The sequence below is a fragment of the Aphanomyces invadans genome (assembly GCF_000520115.1).
Source record: "Aphanomyces invadans strain NJM9701 unplaced genomic scaffold supercont1.27, whole genome shotgun sequence".
Taxonomy (NCBI): Eukaryota; Oomycota; class Saprolegniomycetes; order Saprolegniales; family Verrucalvaceae; genus Aphanomyces; species Aphanomyces invadans.
Genome location: NW_008580172.1, coordinates 813458 through 825894, shown reverse-complemented (window position 1 = coordinate 825894; position 12437 = coordinate 813458). Strand labels below are relative to the sequence as shown.

Sequence of the window (12437 nt, the reverse complement as noted above, 5' to 3'; positions counted from 1 at the left end):
GGGTGATCGTGGTCAACGCGTTCACGGACAAGTTTGGTGCATTTCAAGGCAGTCGCTTGGGTGATACCGAGTGACATTAGGCATTTTAACTCAGCAAGTGTACAATGGCGTGTTTTTGAATTGCTCCTCAGACGTTGGACCTCTCCAAGAGTGCATGCACACTCGTACCTTCATTGAGAAGCGCCTTTAGTGGCGCAGGGTATGCTCAGCGGTTTTTTACTCTACGCGTGGCTCACTTCAAAACAGGCCAGTAAACCTGCAACGCCATTTCTTGCGAATGAGATCTCGACTTCGACATTCCTCAAAACTTCAGCTGCATCGTCCGCTCAGCCGCCCACTGACATTCAGTCGAACCGCTTTTTAAATGCTTGTGCACTCCACTTTTCTTTAACAACATAGGTGTTCTGCAGCTGCGTGTTTGATCTCTTCATTTTGAACCTTGTCATGTTCCAGTTAGGCGCTAGGGGCATGATATCGTCGCACCAATCATCTCGCCCGGGTCCCAAGCAAGTGTCAAGATGCCTCGACAATGGCAGGTCGGCCACCACTGGTCCCCCGAGGCGATGAATCAGCCGGCCTCGCACGCACAAGCAAATCCGTCAGCAACTTCAATCCATGGAAACTTCCCTGGAACCCACAAAATGCTCCAATCGAAAATCTCAATACGATCCATCCAGATTAGCGAAGGGTTTTCTATCAATTCTTCGCACTTATAAACTTAAACAACGGGGCCAAACTTGGAGTAGTCGGTGTGGTCCTTCGAGATGTACTTTTCAAAGTTCTTCTTGAACATGCCGGCCAGCTTCATGGCGGTTTGGTCAAAGGCACTCTTGTCAGCCCATGCGTCGCGGGGGTTCAAGATCGAAGGCGAAATGCTGCCCAACGTCTTAGGGACAGACAAACCGAAGATTGGGTCGACCTTGAATTCCGACTTTTGGATCGAGCCGTCCAAAATCGCGTCAATGCATGCGCGCGTGTCCTTGATCGACATGCGCTTGCCAACGCCGTATCCGCCACCAGACCAGCCCGTGTTGACGAGGTATACGTTCGACTTGTGCTTTTGGATCTTTTCTTGAAGCAAGTCGGCGTACTTGGTGGGGTGAAGGGGCAAGAAAGCCGCGCCGAAGCATGCCGAGAACGTCGCCGTGGGTTCAGTCACACCACGTTCCGTACCGGCCACCTTGGCCGTGTAACCCGACAAGAAATGGTACATGGCCTGGCCGTCGCTCAACTTGGACACAGGAGGCAACACGCCGTAGGCATCGCACGTCAAGAACACAATGTTGTTGGGGTGGCCACCCGACGACGTGGGTTCGTGGTTGTCGATGTGATAGATCGGGTACGACACGCGGCCGTTTTCGGTCTTGGTCGTATTGTAGTAGTCCGGTTCGTTGGTCTTGGGGTCAATGTGAACGTTTTCCAACATCGCATCGCGCTTGATGGCGTTGTAAATGTCAGGCTCGTTCTCGGCTGACAAGTTGATCGTCTTGGCATAGCAACCACCTTCAAAGTTGAAAATACCTTCGTCGTCCCAGCCGTGTTCGTCGTCACCAATGAGATAGCGGTGGGGGTCCGCCGACAAGGTCGTTTTGCCCGTGCCGCTCAAACCAAAGAAGAGGGCGGTGTCACCTTTCTTGCCCTTGTTGGCCGAGCAGTGCATCGCCATGATCTTTTCCAGCGGCAACCAGTAGTTCATCATGGAGAAAATGCCCTTCTTCATTTCACCCCCATACCATGTGCCCCCGATGATCGCGACGCGCTTTTCAATGTTGAACCCGACAAACACTTCCGAGTTAAGGCCGTGGCGCTTGTAGTCTGCGTCCGTCACTTTGCACGCATTGATGATAGTGAAGTCAGGCTGGAAGTTTTCGACTTCTTCCTTGGTTTGCGCACGAATGAACATGTTGGTAACAAAGTGGTGTTGCCAAGCCAATTCCGTGATGATGCGTACACGCTTGCGCGAGTTCTTGTTGGCACCGCAGTACCCGTCGAAGACGTACACCTTTTCAGCGGCATTGTAGTGTTTGGCCACGGTTTGGTGCAATTCATCAAACACCTCGGGCTTCATGGGCTGGTTAATCGAGCCCCACCAGATGTTCTTCTTGGACGGTTCTTGTTCGACAAAGTACTTGTCCTTGGGCGAGCGGCCCGTGAACTTGCCAGTGTCGACGGTGAAAGTCCCGTTCGCGACGAAGTGGCCTTCCTTGTTCTTCAACTCGTGTTCGGCCAATTCGGCATAGCTCAAGTTGCGGTAGATGGTCGCGTTGGTCTTGATGCCGACCTTTTCCAAGTCTTTGAAGGTGGACATGGCACGGGCCCACGTGCCAGTGTACGTGTTCTTGGCGGCGGCAGTGCGGCGCAGGATCGAAAGCATCTTGTGGCTTCGGTGCAAAACGAATTGTGAAAGATATCCGTCGCAATGTGGGGACAAATTTTACCCTTCAAATGTGATTTTCAATTCAATTTGAAAGGTTCACCCATCTCATTGGCCCAGCACATTCGACGACAGCGCGTCATCGCCTTATTCTCCTTTTTTCAACCAATCAGGTCCAAGACGCACATCTTCCACAAAAAACCGTCCGGTTTTGAATAAGGCATTTTACCCGGAAAGCCGCTGCCTAAGACACGTGGATTGGTAAACAACATCACCACATGCTGGCAATCCCGCAATTCGCCCTGACACTTGCTCGAGCAACGATCTGTTGATATTACAACAGGGACATACAGACACCAAATGCAGGCGCTGTCTCGCAAGGCGTGTGTTGAGTCAACGGCCCAGTGTGCTGCAAATCTAAACTTCAACCTGTGGACTCCTTTCATAGGGTATTTCAATGGAAATCCCTCCGTGACGTTCGTGTTTATGCGACAATACTTGGAATTTGTATGATGCTTGTGAAAACCCTACTGAATCCATACGTTATCCAAGTTGTGTGGTATATTTATCAAATCCCTATTTCATTTCTCTACCTGGAGATTCGCCAGGATCCTCGTCATTTGATTGGTCAACATATCTATACCTCCACCAATCAGAGTCCAATACAGAGTAAGCCACCGCCGTCCATGAACCGCGCCGTGGGCATCATCCCGGCTCGCCTTCAGTCCACTCGGTTTCCTGCCAAGCCGCTCGCACTCCTATGCGGTCGGCCGATGATCCAGCACACATATGAAGCTGCGTGCAAGGCTACCTCTTTGAGCCATGTGTATGTGGCCACGGACTCGGAAGTGATCGCCGCCGCCGTCGATGCGCCATCGAGCACACTACTCACAAGTGAAGCATGTGAAAACGGCACGGCTCGAGTGTTGGATGCGCTGCGTCAACTCGATCATGATGCTGCTTTGTCGTACGATATCGTCGTCAACATCCAAGGCGACGAGCCGCTTGTCGACCCGATGCACATCGACATGTGTGTGGCTGCGTTGCAGAACGACCCAACGTGCGTCATGAGCACGTTGATGGCGCCCATCCACGAAGAATCTGAAGCACGAAGTCCCCACATAGTCAAGTGTGTGACAGACCACCACAGGTAATTTTTCCCTGCCTTCTTGTGTCCGTTGGCGAATCGTTGCGTGTTGCAGCAACTAGCTCACATGCAGCAATGCCATAGCAACGCGCTGTACTTTTCCCGGGGAATGATCCCTTCTTCCAAGGACGATGCGTTCGAACCGCGTCGGTGCATGAAGCACATCGGTTTGTACGCATTTCGGCGGTCGTTCCTCGTGGACGTGTTTCCGCAGCTCAAGTCGCTGCACACATCAGAAGACCTGGAACAACTCCGCGTTCTCGAAGCTGGGTACAAGATCAAGATGGTCACGGTGCCCTTTGCATACCCTGGTGTGGACTTACCCTCGGACGTTGCCAAGGTTGAGAGATTGATGACTCGATAATGATGGGACCACACCACCCAAGGTGTCGTCGCGCTGACCACAGGGCCACGGTAGAGAGAATATTGTGTCACGAATTCTACAAATTCGCACGCCTTGCAATAGTATTGATCTCACATTCAACGTTGAAAGAATGACCATGAAGGATGCGGCATCGACGTGTCCGTTCGTCGGTAGTTCATATCCTTCTTGAAGGTCGACAACTGTGCAATTCAGGGCACTCCAAAGAGACTTATCAATTCCTGGTATCACATCACTGGCTCTGCTTGGCAGCTCATCCCGTGATGCACCGAGTTCCTTGTCGACAAAGTGATTGGAGCCCGTCGTGGTGCATTGAAAGCTGCGTCGTCAGGTGGTGTAGTGACGTCGATCCCAATGCCCTGAAGTCCAAGATCAAGAGTGCCTCAACATTCGACTCGCGTTCTCACTCTTGGGCGTCGTGATCGATTCACGGCTGACGATTCCGGTGCACGTGGCTCCTGGTTGAACTCACGAGCTGCTGGGTAGCACCCAAGGTCGGTGGGAGTCAGTACTCGACCGTTGCGCGGCACGGGATACAAAACATCGTGGTATCGACTCGGAAGGACACATAACAGGTTTTAGTAAATCGAGCACCGAATTCATCGCGTCGAACTGTTTGTGATGGCGGTGTCGGCTGCCAGGCAAGGAAACGGCTTGAGGTTGTTGAGGCGGTTCATGCCTTCGAGTGCCTTGAGCAACGGCATGTTGACGAGGACCCAGTCGAGATCGAGGAGGCCCTCCATGAAGTATCCCTTCGTTCCCGACGAGCTGTACTCGTACCCGCTCTCCGGATTCAACGACCAAACATACCCCCCCGCGTACCCCGGCTGCGTCGCAATCATGTTGATCACGGTTTGTGTTACGCGCTGGTTTGTCTTGTTCGCGTGGGCATCGTGCTTGAAGAGCCCGCCGAACTCGCCCAGCACCAGCGCTCCGCCTTGCTTGGATCGGAGGTACCCAAACATGTCTTCGGATGTGTCCGCGACGATTTTCTCGAGGGTGGCATCGTCCCATTCCTTGTACCCGACCAGGACGTCGCCGACGCGCTTGCCGCCCTGAACGAGGTAGTCCTGGGGGTATACGGACGGCGAGTAATAGTGCGGAGCGTATACAACCTTGTTGGCCGTGGTCAGCTCGAGCGGGGCTTTGCCTGCCATTGCACGACCCAATCAGTTCGAATTCCAACCTGACGGCAAACGTACCAACATCGCGGAGGCCGCCACCCCACCAGTCGTAGAACCAGCTCTTCTGACCAGCGTACGTGCCGCTTTGTTTGAGCGCGTTGCCTTCTACGAAAGCAAGCCATTGCGGGCACTTTGCGAGCATGCGGTTGGCCATTTTCGCCGCGCCGACGCGGAAATCCTTGGGCCCGCTATCGCCCCACGTAATGTTGAACGGTTCGTTCTTGAGATCGATGCCGACAATGTTCCAAAACTTATCGTGACACAGAGTCGTCGTGAGGACGTCGACGGCGTTGAGGGTGTCGGCCTCCGACGTCATGTTGCCGTACCAGGCGTCGCCCTTGGTGTACAGGTCGAGATTGTGGATGTCCAGGAGCACCGAAATGCCTCGGAAGCCCAGACCCTGCACGACGCTGCCGATCGTGCTCGTGTAGTTGGTCAAATCCATCGCCGCATTCGCTTCTTCGTGCACCATGCCTCGATTGGGCGCCGTGTTGTTGAGAATCGACGACACCGTCAGGGGAAGGCGCACGCTGTTGAACTGGTGGCGCTGTAAGAACGCCGCGATCTCGAACAACGTCGTCCCGTTTTGGTCGTTTGTCCAAAGGCCGAATGGGATCGCGCTCTCTGTTTCCATGCCAAACCAGTTGGTGCCCTTGATGGCGACGGGAATCTCTTCGTTCGTCTTGGTCACAGCGAAAATCTGGCCTTTCTTCGATATGTAGTTGGGTAGGTAGCACCGCTGGCCGCTGTACGTCAACGGGTTCGTTTCTTCATCCGTTGGCCGTATTGCACCGTCTTGGATCTTTCCTATGGTAAACACCTGGCGCGTGGGGGCTGGCGTCGGGGCGGCGGTCACCGTGGTCGGCTTCTGAATGGCATTGGCGCTCAAGGGCGTCGAGGCGGATTTGGCGGCCCGCCAGATACCAATCGTTGCCCCGGCCACGACAACGATGCCGAGGCCAAGGAGAAGCAGTTTCCGCCTACCAGTCTATGGATGGAGTCCAGGATTAGGAAAAGAGACTGGATGCGGGTGACGTGAACTCACGTTGGGCGAATGCGCAGGGCCTTCGTAGTCGCCGTGGGTGGGGGCTGCCATGGCCATGTACTCGTTGGGGTGGGCGTGTGGAGTGCGCTGCTCTTCGTTGAATGGCCGAGGGCTGCTCGGGGCCATGGGACCGCCTTGGACACCATCTCGCGAACAGACCATGTTGTAATGCGATCAACTTCAACTTTATCCTTCGAATTTATCGGGTTCGAAAAATGGAATCCTGACCATATATTTTGAACTCTGCTGCAGTCATGTGCCACGAAGGATCGATATTTGAGCGGAATGCGTCAAGATAGTTCAAAGTTTGGCGAATGTGGGGCTATATCCATGTCAATGAAAAATATCTCGACCAATGTGCACATACAACGCCGCGAGGGGACGACGTTAAAGGTGGGTGAAAACGCGTTTTATTCAAATATGATGGCGAAGCAGCAAGCCCACATACATCGGTTCGTGACAAATTAACGATGGCGACCTGCCCGTAGACATTGAATATTTCAACGCCGACCAGTTCGAACTATCCCATGCAACAGTTGACCTTTTTGTACGAGGGCGATGTCAGGCCACTTGCTCTTTGAAAGGGATTGTGCAGCGTTATGCTCTGGTTCCAATTCAGTTAAAAATTGCAAGCATAGCGCTGCCGACAGGAGTCGTCGAACCATGGCTTTTCAAAAACAGCCGTCCCCCATCTACACCATTGATGCTTTCGCTCTCATCCAATTGAGCAACAGCATCAGACAACATACCAAAATATGTCGCCGCCGTTGTCATCCGCGGACAGATCCAAAATTTCACGCTCCCCGTCACAAAACAAGTCGTTGGTTGTTTGCCCTATTTAACGCATTACGTTTAAACCGTTTTTCGATAAGTGGTCGTAAGTCACGTAGAAACTGCTGCATGAGTCCCATCGTCAAATTTTCGTCGGCCTCAGCAAGCGCAGGAACAACGCGTGGAGGAGATAACGTGGCGGGTGCCGGGGATGAATACGTGCTGGGTGCCCTTAAATAGACTTAAGAGATGCAAGCACGGGCGCTGCATGGCTGGCGCACTTCGGAGGCGGTGGCAGCCGGCGTCGAGGTTGTGCTGTCAGCGGTCCAACAACTCGACCGGCTCGGGAGACACTCGAAGCGCGACTCGATATCGTCAGCTTGCTTGAAGTGCCCTTGCATATCTCGGTAGAAATCGACAAGGGCAGTATCCAACTCGCTCGTGTGTGATTCCATTGATGGCGCATATGCATGATCGATCATGGTCGGGGAGTGCCCGAGCCTTCGTTGGACTATCGCCGTCGCCATGATTGCGTTCGCATGCTGGAATTGCATGCGGAAAGCACAAATGTCTTCGACGACGTCTTCTTCGGACGTGGGTTGCGTGAGGTGCCGCGCGAGCGCTGCGTGAGCGTCGTCGATAGCTTGCGTGATAATGTGAAGGATTTCTTCCATCGCAGCAGAAGCCGACGACGACGACGATACTGGAGAAGACGGGGACGGGATCCGGATGCGAGGTGGCGCCGTGAACATATTGGAGAACGTCATGACGCCATGGCTCGTGGTGTCAACCATGGTCGAGAAGGGCAGCAGTGCACACGAGATGGCTCGGTCGGCTCAACTGCTCGACGATGCCAAGACCGATACGTTCAGTGCGCTTTTATTCCGTTTCTCAATTCCAATACAAACATCAAGTTAATTATTACAATATTTCGCCCCTTGCTATTTTTGGCCTCCGCAGGAGCTCGCCATCTTTCTCAGCACAAGACCAGCGCCAAGGCACCACCGCGACCGACTGAGACCATGGTTACGCCATTGGCGCATCCGCCTGGAGGAGATCGAAGCAATAAGGAGTACTTCAGATCTATCTTTGTTACGGGGCATACATTGCACGACCCACACCCTTCTATATCTCGGTCTTGTGGTGGTGGTGGTGAGTCGATGCGGGAGATTGAGGCTTGCGGATGTGGTCCTGCATAATGTACGGCCGCAAGACGGCAGGGACCCGCACAGACCCATCCGCTTCCTGGTAGGTTTCCAAGATGCTGATTAAGATGCGCGGCACGGCAAGGGCCGTGCCATTGAGCGTCGCAACAAACTGCGGTTTCTTGTCTTCAATCTTGTGGCGAATATTCAATCGACGAGCTTGGTAGTCGGTGCAGTTGGACAGACTTGAGATCTCGTTGAAGCTTTGGCGCCCAGGCATCCACGCCAAGATGTCCCATTTTCGATACGCCGGCGCGCCGAGGTCTTCCGTGGCCATGTCGACGACCTACGTCGATGCCATGACAACAGTTCCTTCCACGTCTAGCTGAATGTAATACCTGACAATGGAGCCCCAGTTCCGACACCATCTCGACTTGCACAGCCAGCAGCTCGTCCATGAGTTTCTCTGCATCCTCCAACGTGCCTACGTTTCAGCGTCAACCGATGATCGTGGGAACTAACGTACAGTAGGCGAACATTTCAACTTTGCTAAACTGGTGGATCCGATACAGTCCCTTGGTATCCTTGCCGCCGTGGCCGACTTCCGTGCGGAAGCAATGGCCGAAGGCAGCAACTTTCTTGGGCAGATCCTTGGTTGTATGCAAGACAGTGTCGCTGAACATGGCCGCCAACGGGATCTCAGCAGTTCCGACCAGACACAAGTCGGTGTTGGCGATCGAATACACTTGCGTGGCGTCGCCGCGTGGTTGAAACCCTACCCAAAAAGCCGTCAAGCGAGTGCCCTCAAGGCGTCATGTGTAGCTAACACGTGCAGTTCGTTTTGCCACTACTCAACAAAAGAGCAGTACAAATAAATGCACGGTCAAGCTCGACATGAAACACACGGAAAGCACCAACTTCATTGACGTGCAATCATGGCAAGGCAGACTGCATGGAAAGCATTGGGCGACTCCATCAAGATGTCCACGGCAACCACCACAGCGATTGTAGCTCCGAACGGCTCATAGTCGCAATGCACACACAAATGTTAAGCTCTCGGCGAGCGCCGTGGCGGAAATCGGCGGCAAAACAAATATATCGCAGTGTCCAACCGTTGAAAAGAATGCATAAAACGTCAATGAAAACATAGATGCTTGTGCAAAGTAAGCAGTGTGTGCAATATAGCAGAAGCGGGTTTGATGATGACTGGCGTACCGCAGCCTTCGACCATGGCAGAGTGAGCGACATCCGGAGGCAAATGCACCTGGAAGCCCTTTGCTCGAAGCTTCGCCATGCTCCAGTGCACCAGCGCTAGCTCTAGCAACGCGCCTGACGACAGGAGGATCGTGGTGAGGACATACAAGAAATTGTAACCAGGTACCTTCGTTCTTCAACGTGGCAAAGCGTGCCCCAGCAATCTTGGTGTTCATTTCCAGGATATCCAGGTGCGTGGCGAGTTCAAAATGGTCTTTGGGCTCAAAGTCGAACGTGGGTTTCGTGCCGATTGTACGAATCACGACTGAGTTTTCTTCGGGACCGACTGGACTGTCGGGATGCGTGTGATTTGGAATTAGCAACGCTTCGCGCTCCTACGTATGTTGGGTTCAAATCACTGTTGCGACAGAGAGATGCGGATAGAAATGAAAGAAGCGGTGCATTCATTCGCACCAGTTCATGAGTCAGCGTCTCCAAAGACGCTTCCAAATCAGTTAGCTCGGCTTTCAGCGCTCGGCCACGCTCGATGTCGCCGCTTTGCTTGGACAAGAGGTTGCGCTCTTGTCTCAATCGGTACACTTTGTTCGTCGCACTTCCTGCAATGCATCGAGTTGTTTAGCATAGAGCACAACACGGATACCTGAGCAAGAACGATGACCATACCGAGTTTGGTATACAGCGAAGCAACCCGTGCAGGGTCACCTCCACTCTTGCGGACTGCAACGTTCTTGATGGCATCGTCCAAGTTTGCACTCAATGCCTTGAAATCTAGCCGCGACTTGATCGGTGTCGAGAAAGACCGCCGACACACGCGCCCCAGCATCATGGATTTCGTTCAATGGATTGAGGAATGGCGCTCGTCATTGCAACCCGCGCAAACTCTCTTATCCGAAAAATCCGGATAAACGAAAGATGCGCCACCTCCTTGGACAGAAACAAGTCGAAAGGGGCTGAGTGGTTAGTGTAGCAACGGAGGCCGCTGGTGCCGCCAGCAATCTCCATGGACTTTGTCGACGTTCGAAGAGGAAGAATGCAACGGTCAAGACATAGCACTTGGCCTGGTGTGAGAGCTACACCTCGTTCATCCGAAGACGGTTGTCCCAGGGTTGGCACGGTGGTGGTTGGCAACAGTGATGGGTCGTCCTGCGGGTGGTGGGCGATGTTGAGTCTCCTTGATAAATGTGCGCCATGATGACGCCTGAAGCGACGTGGCGAGTGGCTCGTGAATGCTGGACGAGGGCTGCGGCCATGACAACGTCGTTCAATACGGATAGAAACATCAAAGTATCCGGAAGATCGTTGCCGCATCAAGTAGTCATTTTCAAATTTGCGCGCGAAAACGGCAGGCAACGGACGACACATGGCCAGGGACAAGGAAAAGCACAAGGCGTCGTGCAAGCGATGGAGAGAAACTAATAAGGAAAAATACAAGGCGTCGTGGAAGCGACGGTATGAAGCTAATAAGGAAAGATACAAGGCGTCGAGAAAGCTATGGTATGAAGCCAACAAGGAAAGATACAAGGCGTCGAAGAAGCGGTCGCGTGAAGCCAACAAGGAGGACATCAAGAAACGGCGGGCAGCAAATCGAGCGCGAATGACAGCAGCGCACAATAGTTCCAAAGGATCTACATGGACGAAAACAGAACAACAGACGACGAAGCAATCCGAAAATATCAACGATGCGACATTGACGAAAAAGGCGGTGACGGGGCCATCCCATAGCGAAAACAGGATTGATGCAAAGAAATCGCTTATATCGTCAGGCCAAGTCAAGCCTCAAGCGAAACTATTGCAAGACCAACAGGCAAAGATTACTCAGCCCCCTCCACTCCCTCTACACACTCAAAAGGCTGCGCCGATTGTTCCGCCATCTACCGTTATCTACCTGGACCCCGTTGTGTTTTCGCTCAAAGTGCACAAGAAGTCATTTCCCCACAATGCCTGCATCGAATTCACATTGATTGTTGAAGAGTACAACTTCGTTGGTGTCGAACAAGGGTGCACCTCGTGTCACTTCCAAAGAGCGATCTTCCCGTCCAGCAAGTACGTTGCAAAAGGCGATCAAGGGCCCCGTATGTGCACATCGTGTCGCGAGTTGATCTTTCTCCGGCATTGTGGGCATTTGTGGAAGAATCAAGACTCGTCGAAGACAACGAGTATCCCACGCACCGGCTCACCTCGTATTGTCGAAGAATTCGTCGTCTAGGAACTCCACGTCTTGATGTGGGGAAATATAACCCTCCGTTTTTCATCCAACGTTACACTATTCACTTGACATCAACATGATGGGGCCAACTTGTGTGTTCTCTTCCACGGCAGTGAGAACGACTTGTTGTGTACACATGTCATTCATTATACAACTTCGATTGTTATGGACCGGCCGACACTACATTCCCACGGGAGCATCTGTCTTGGGGGGCTCGGCATTGGACGACCCCTTCGGGACGGGCAGGAAGAGTTTAAATTCGGGCGGCAGCTCTTCTTCCGAGTACAGACGGTCGGAAAAGTAAATGCGGCGGATGCGGCAATTCGCGTGGATCTGGACACGCAACGTTTCGATGTAGTTGGTCCCGTACGCGCGCCGCGTGAAGTCGCTCAAATTGAACTGGATTTGGTTCCAACCTTCGTCGAGGCGCATCGGCATGGTGCAAATGAATGGCTTGACGCGAGTCGAGCTTTGGTAGTTGGACGCACGGAAGCGTCGGCGGACGTTCTTGTCGTCGAGGACTTGTACTTCAAATGTAAAGTACTTCTTTAAGTTCTTGATAATCATGACGAGAAACGGCAGCTTGATGCCGAGGGTCTTAGCCGGTTGTGCGGGACACGCGATAAAGTTGGTGCTCACATTTGTCCCCATGATTTCCAGCACGGAGCTTTGAATGTCTTGGTCCGTGATACGCTTGATGTGTCCATTGCGCACTTGTTTGTCCCAGATTTGCAGTGGTTTGCTCCTGCATCACAAGCGATAAGCAATCACACACGCGTGAAAACAGGATGTACCCAATGCTGTAGAGGATGGAGAGAAAGCCCGACTGGAAGGTGTTCTTAAACATGCCGCGCCGTCTTGTTTTCAATCTTGTCGCCGCTGCTTTGCCGTCACCTGCTCCTCTTCCAACGTCCCAAACTCGCAATGGCAGAAACCGCCTCTTCACACCAGATCCGACGGTTTCATCA

At 52.9% G+C, this 12437-nt stretch overlaps 7 protein-coding genes across 8 annotated transcripts; 2 read left to right on the top strand and 5 right to left on the bottom strand.

Moving 5' to 3' along the window:
- Positions 1-642: 642 nt before the first annotated feature.
- H310_10785 (phosphoenolpyruvate carboxykinase (ATP)) lies at positions 643-2393 on the bottom strand. The gene has a single exon (XM_008877242.1). The coding sequence runs from the start codon at positions 2372-2374 to the stop codon at positions 719-721; it is 1656 nt and encodes a 551-aa protein (XP_008875464.1). The 5' UTR covers positions 2375-2393; the 3' UTR covers positions 643-718.
- Positions 2394-2977: 584 nt separating this feature from the next.
- H310_10784 (3-deoxy-D-manno-octulosonate cytidylyltransferase) lies at positions 2978-4035 on the top strand. The gene is made up of 2 exons (XM_008877241.1): positions 2978-3524; positions 3606-4035. Exons 1-2 carry the CDS (start codon positions 3061-3063, stop codon positions 3883-3885), a joined length of 744 nt encoding a protein of 247 aa, XP_008875463.1. The 5' UTR covers positions 2978-3060; the 3' UTR covers positions 3886-4035.
- Positions 4036-4163: 128 nt separating this feature from the next.
- H310_10783 (hypothetical protein) lies at positions 4164-6306 on the bottom strand. The gene is made up of 3 exons (XM_008877240.1): positions 6133-6306; positions 5106-6075; positions 4164-5053 (listed from the first exon to the last, which is right to left on the bottom strand). Exons 1-3 carry the CDS (start codon positions 6292-6294, stop codon positions 4503-4505), a joined length of 1683 nt encoding a protein of 560 aa, XP_008875462.1. The 5' UTR covers positions 6295-6306; the 3' UTR covers positions 4164-4502.
- A 707-nt stretch (positions 6307-7013) lies between these two features.
- Positions 7014-7780, bottom strand: H310_10782 (hypothetical protein). Its single transcript, XM_008877239.1, has one exon. It carries the CDS (start codon positions 7695-7697, stop codon positions 7146-7148), a length of 552 nt encoding a protein of 183 aa, XP_008875461.1. The 5' UTR covers positions 7698-7780; the 3' UTR covers positions 7014-7145.
- Positions 7781-7798: 18 nt separating this feature from the next.
- On the bottom strand, positions 7799-10103 carry H310_10781. 2 transcript variants are annotated; one of them, XM_008877237.1, is made up of 7 exons: positions 9927-10103; positions 9717-9859; positions 9430-9637; positions 9264-9377; positions 8575-8823; positions 8447-8532; positions 7799-8394 (listed from the first exon to the last, which is right to left on the bottom strand). In XM_008877237.1, exons 1-7 carry the CDS (start codon positions 10087-10089, stop codon positions 8029-8031), a joined length of 1329 nt encoding a protein of 442 aa, XP_008875459.1. In that variant the 5' UTR covers positions 10090-10103; the 3' UTR covers positions 7799-8028. The 2 variants fall into 2 exon arrangements, with proteins under 2 accessions (XP_008875459.1, XP_008875460.1); XM_008877238.1 differs by having other exon boundaries at positions 7799-8532.
- Positions 10104-10623: 520 nt separating this feature from the next.
- On the top strand, positions 10624-11519 carry H310_10780 (hypothetical protein; the record flags this gene model as incomplete). Its single annotated transcript, XM_008877236.1, has 1 exon — positions 10624-11519. One exon carries the CDS (start codon positions 10624-10626, stop codon positions 11467-11469), a length of 846 nt encoding a protein of 281 aa, XP_008875458.1. The 3' UTR covers positions 11470-11519.
- Positions 11520-11592: 73 nt separating this feature from the next.
- On the bottom strand, positions 11593-12391 carry H310_10779 (UPF0468 protein). The gene is made up of 2 exons (XM_008877235.1): positions 12264-12391; positions 11593-12214 (listed from the first exon to the last, which is right to left on the bottom strand). The coding sequence occupies exons 1-2, from the start codon at positions 12314-12316 to the stop codon at positions 11650-11652; spliced, it is 618 nt and encodes a 205-aa protein (XP_008875457.1). The 5' UTR covers positions 12317-12391; the 3' UTR covers positions 11593-11649.
- Between the last annotated feature and the right edge of the window lie 46 nt (positions 12392-12437).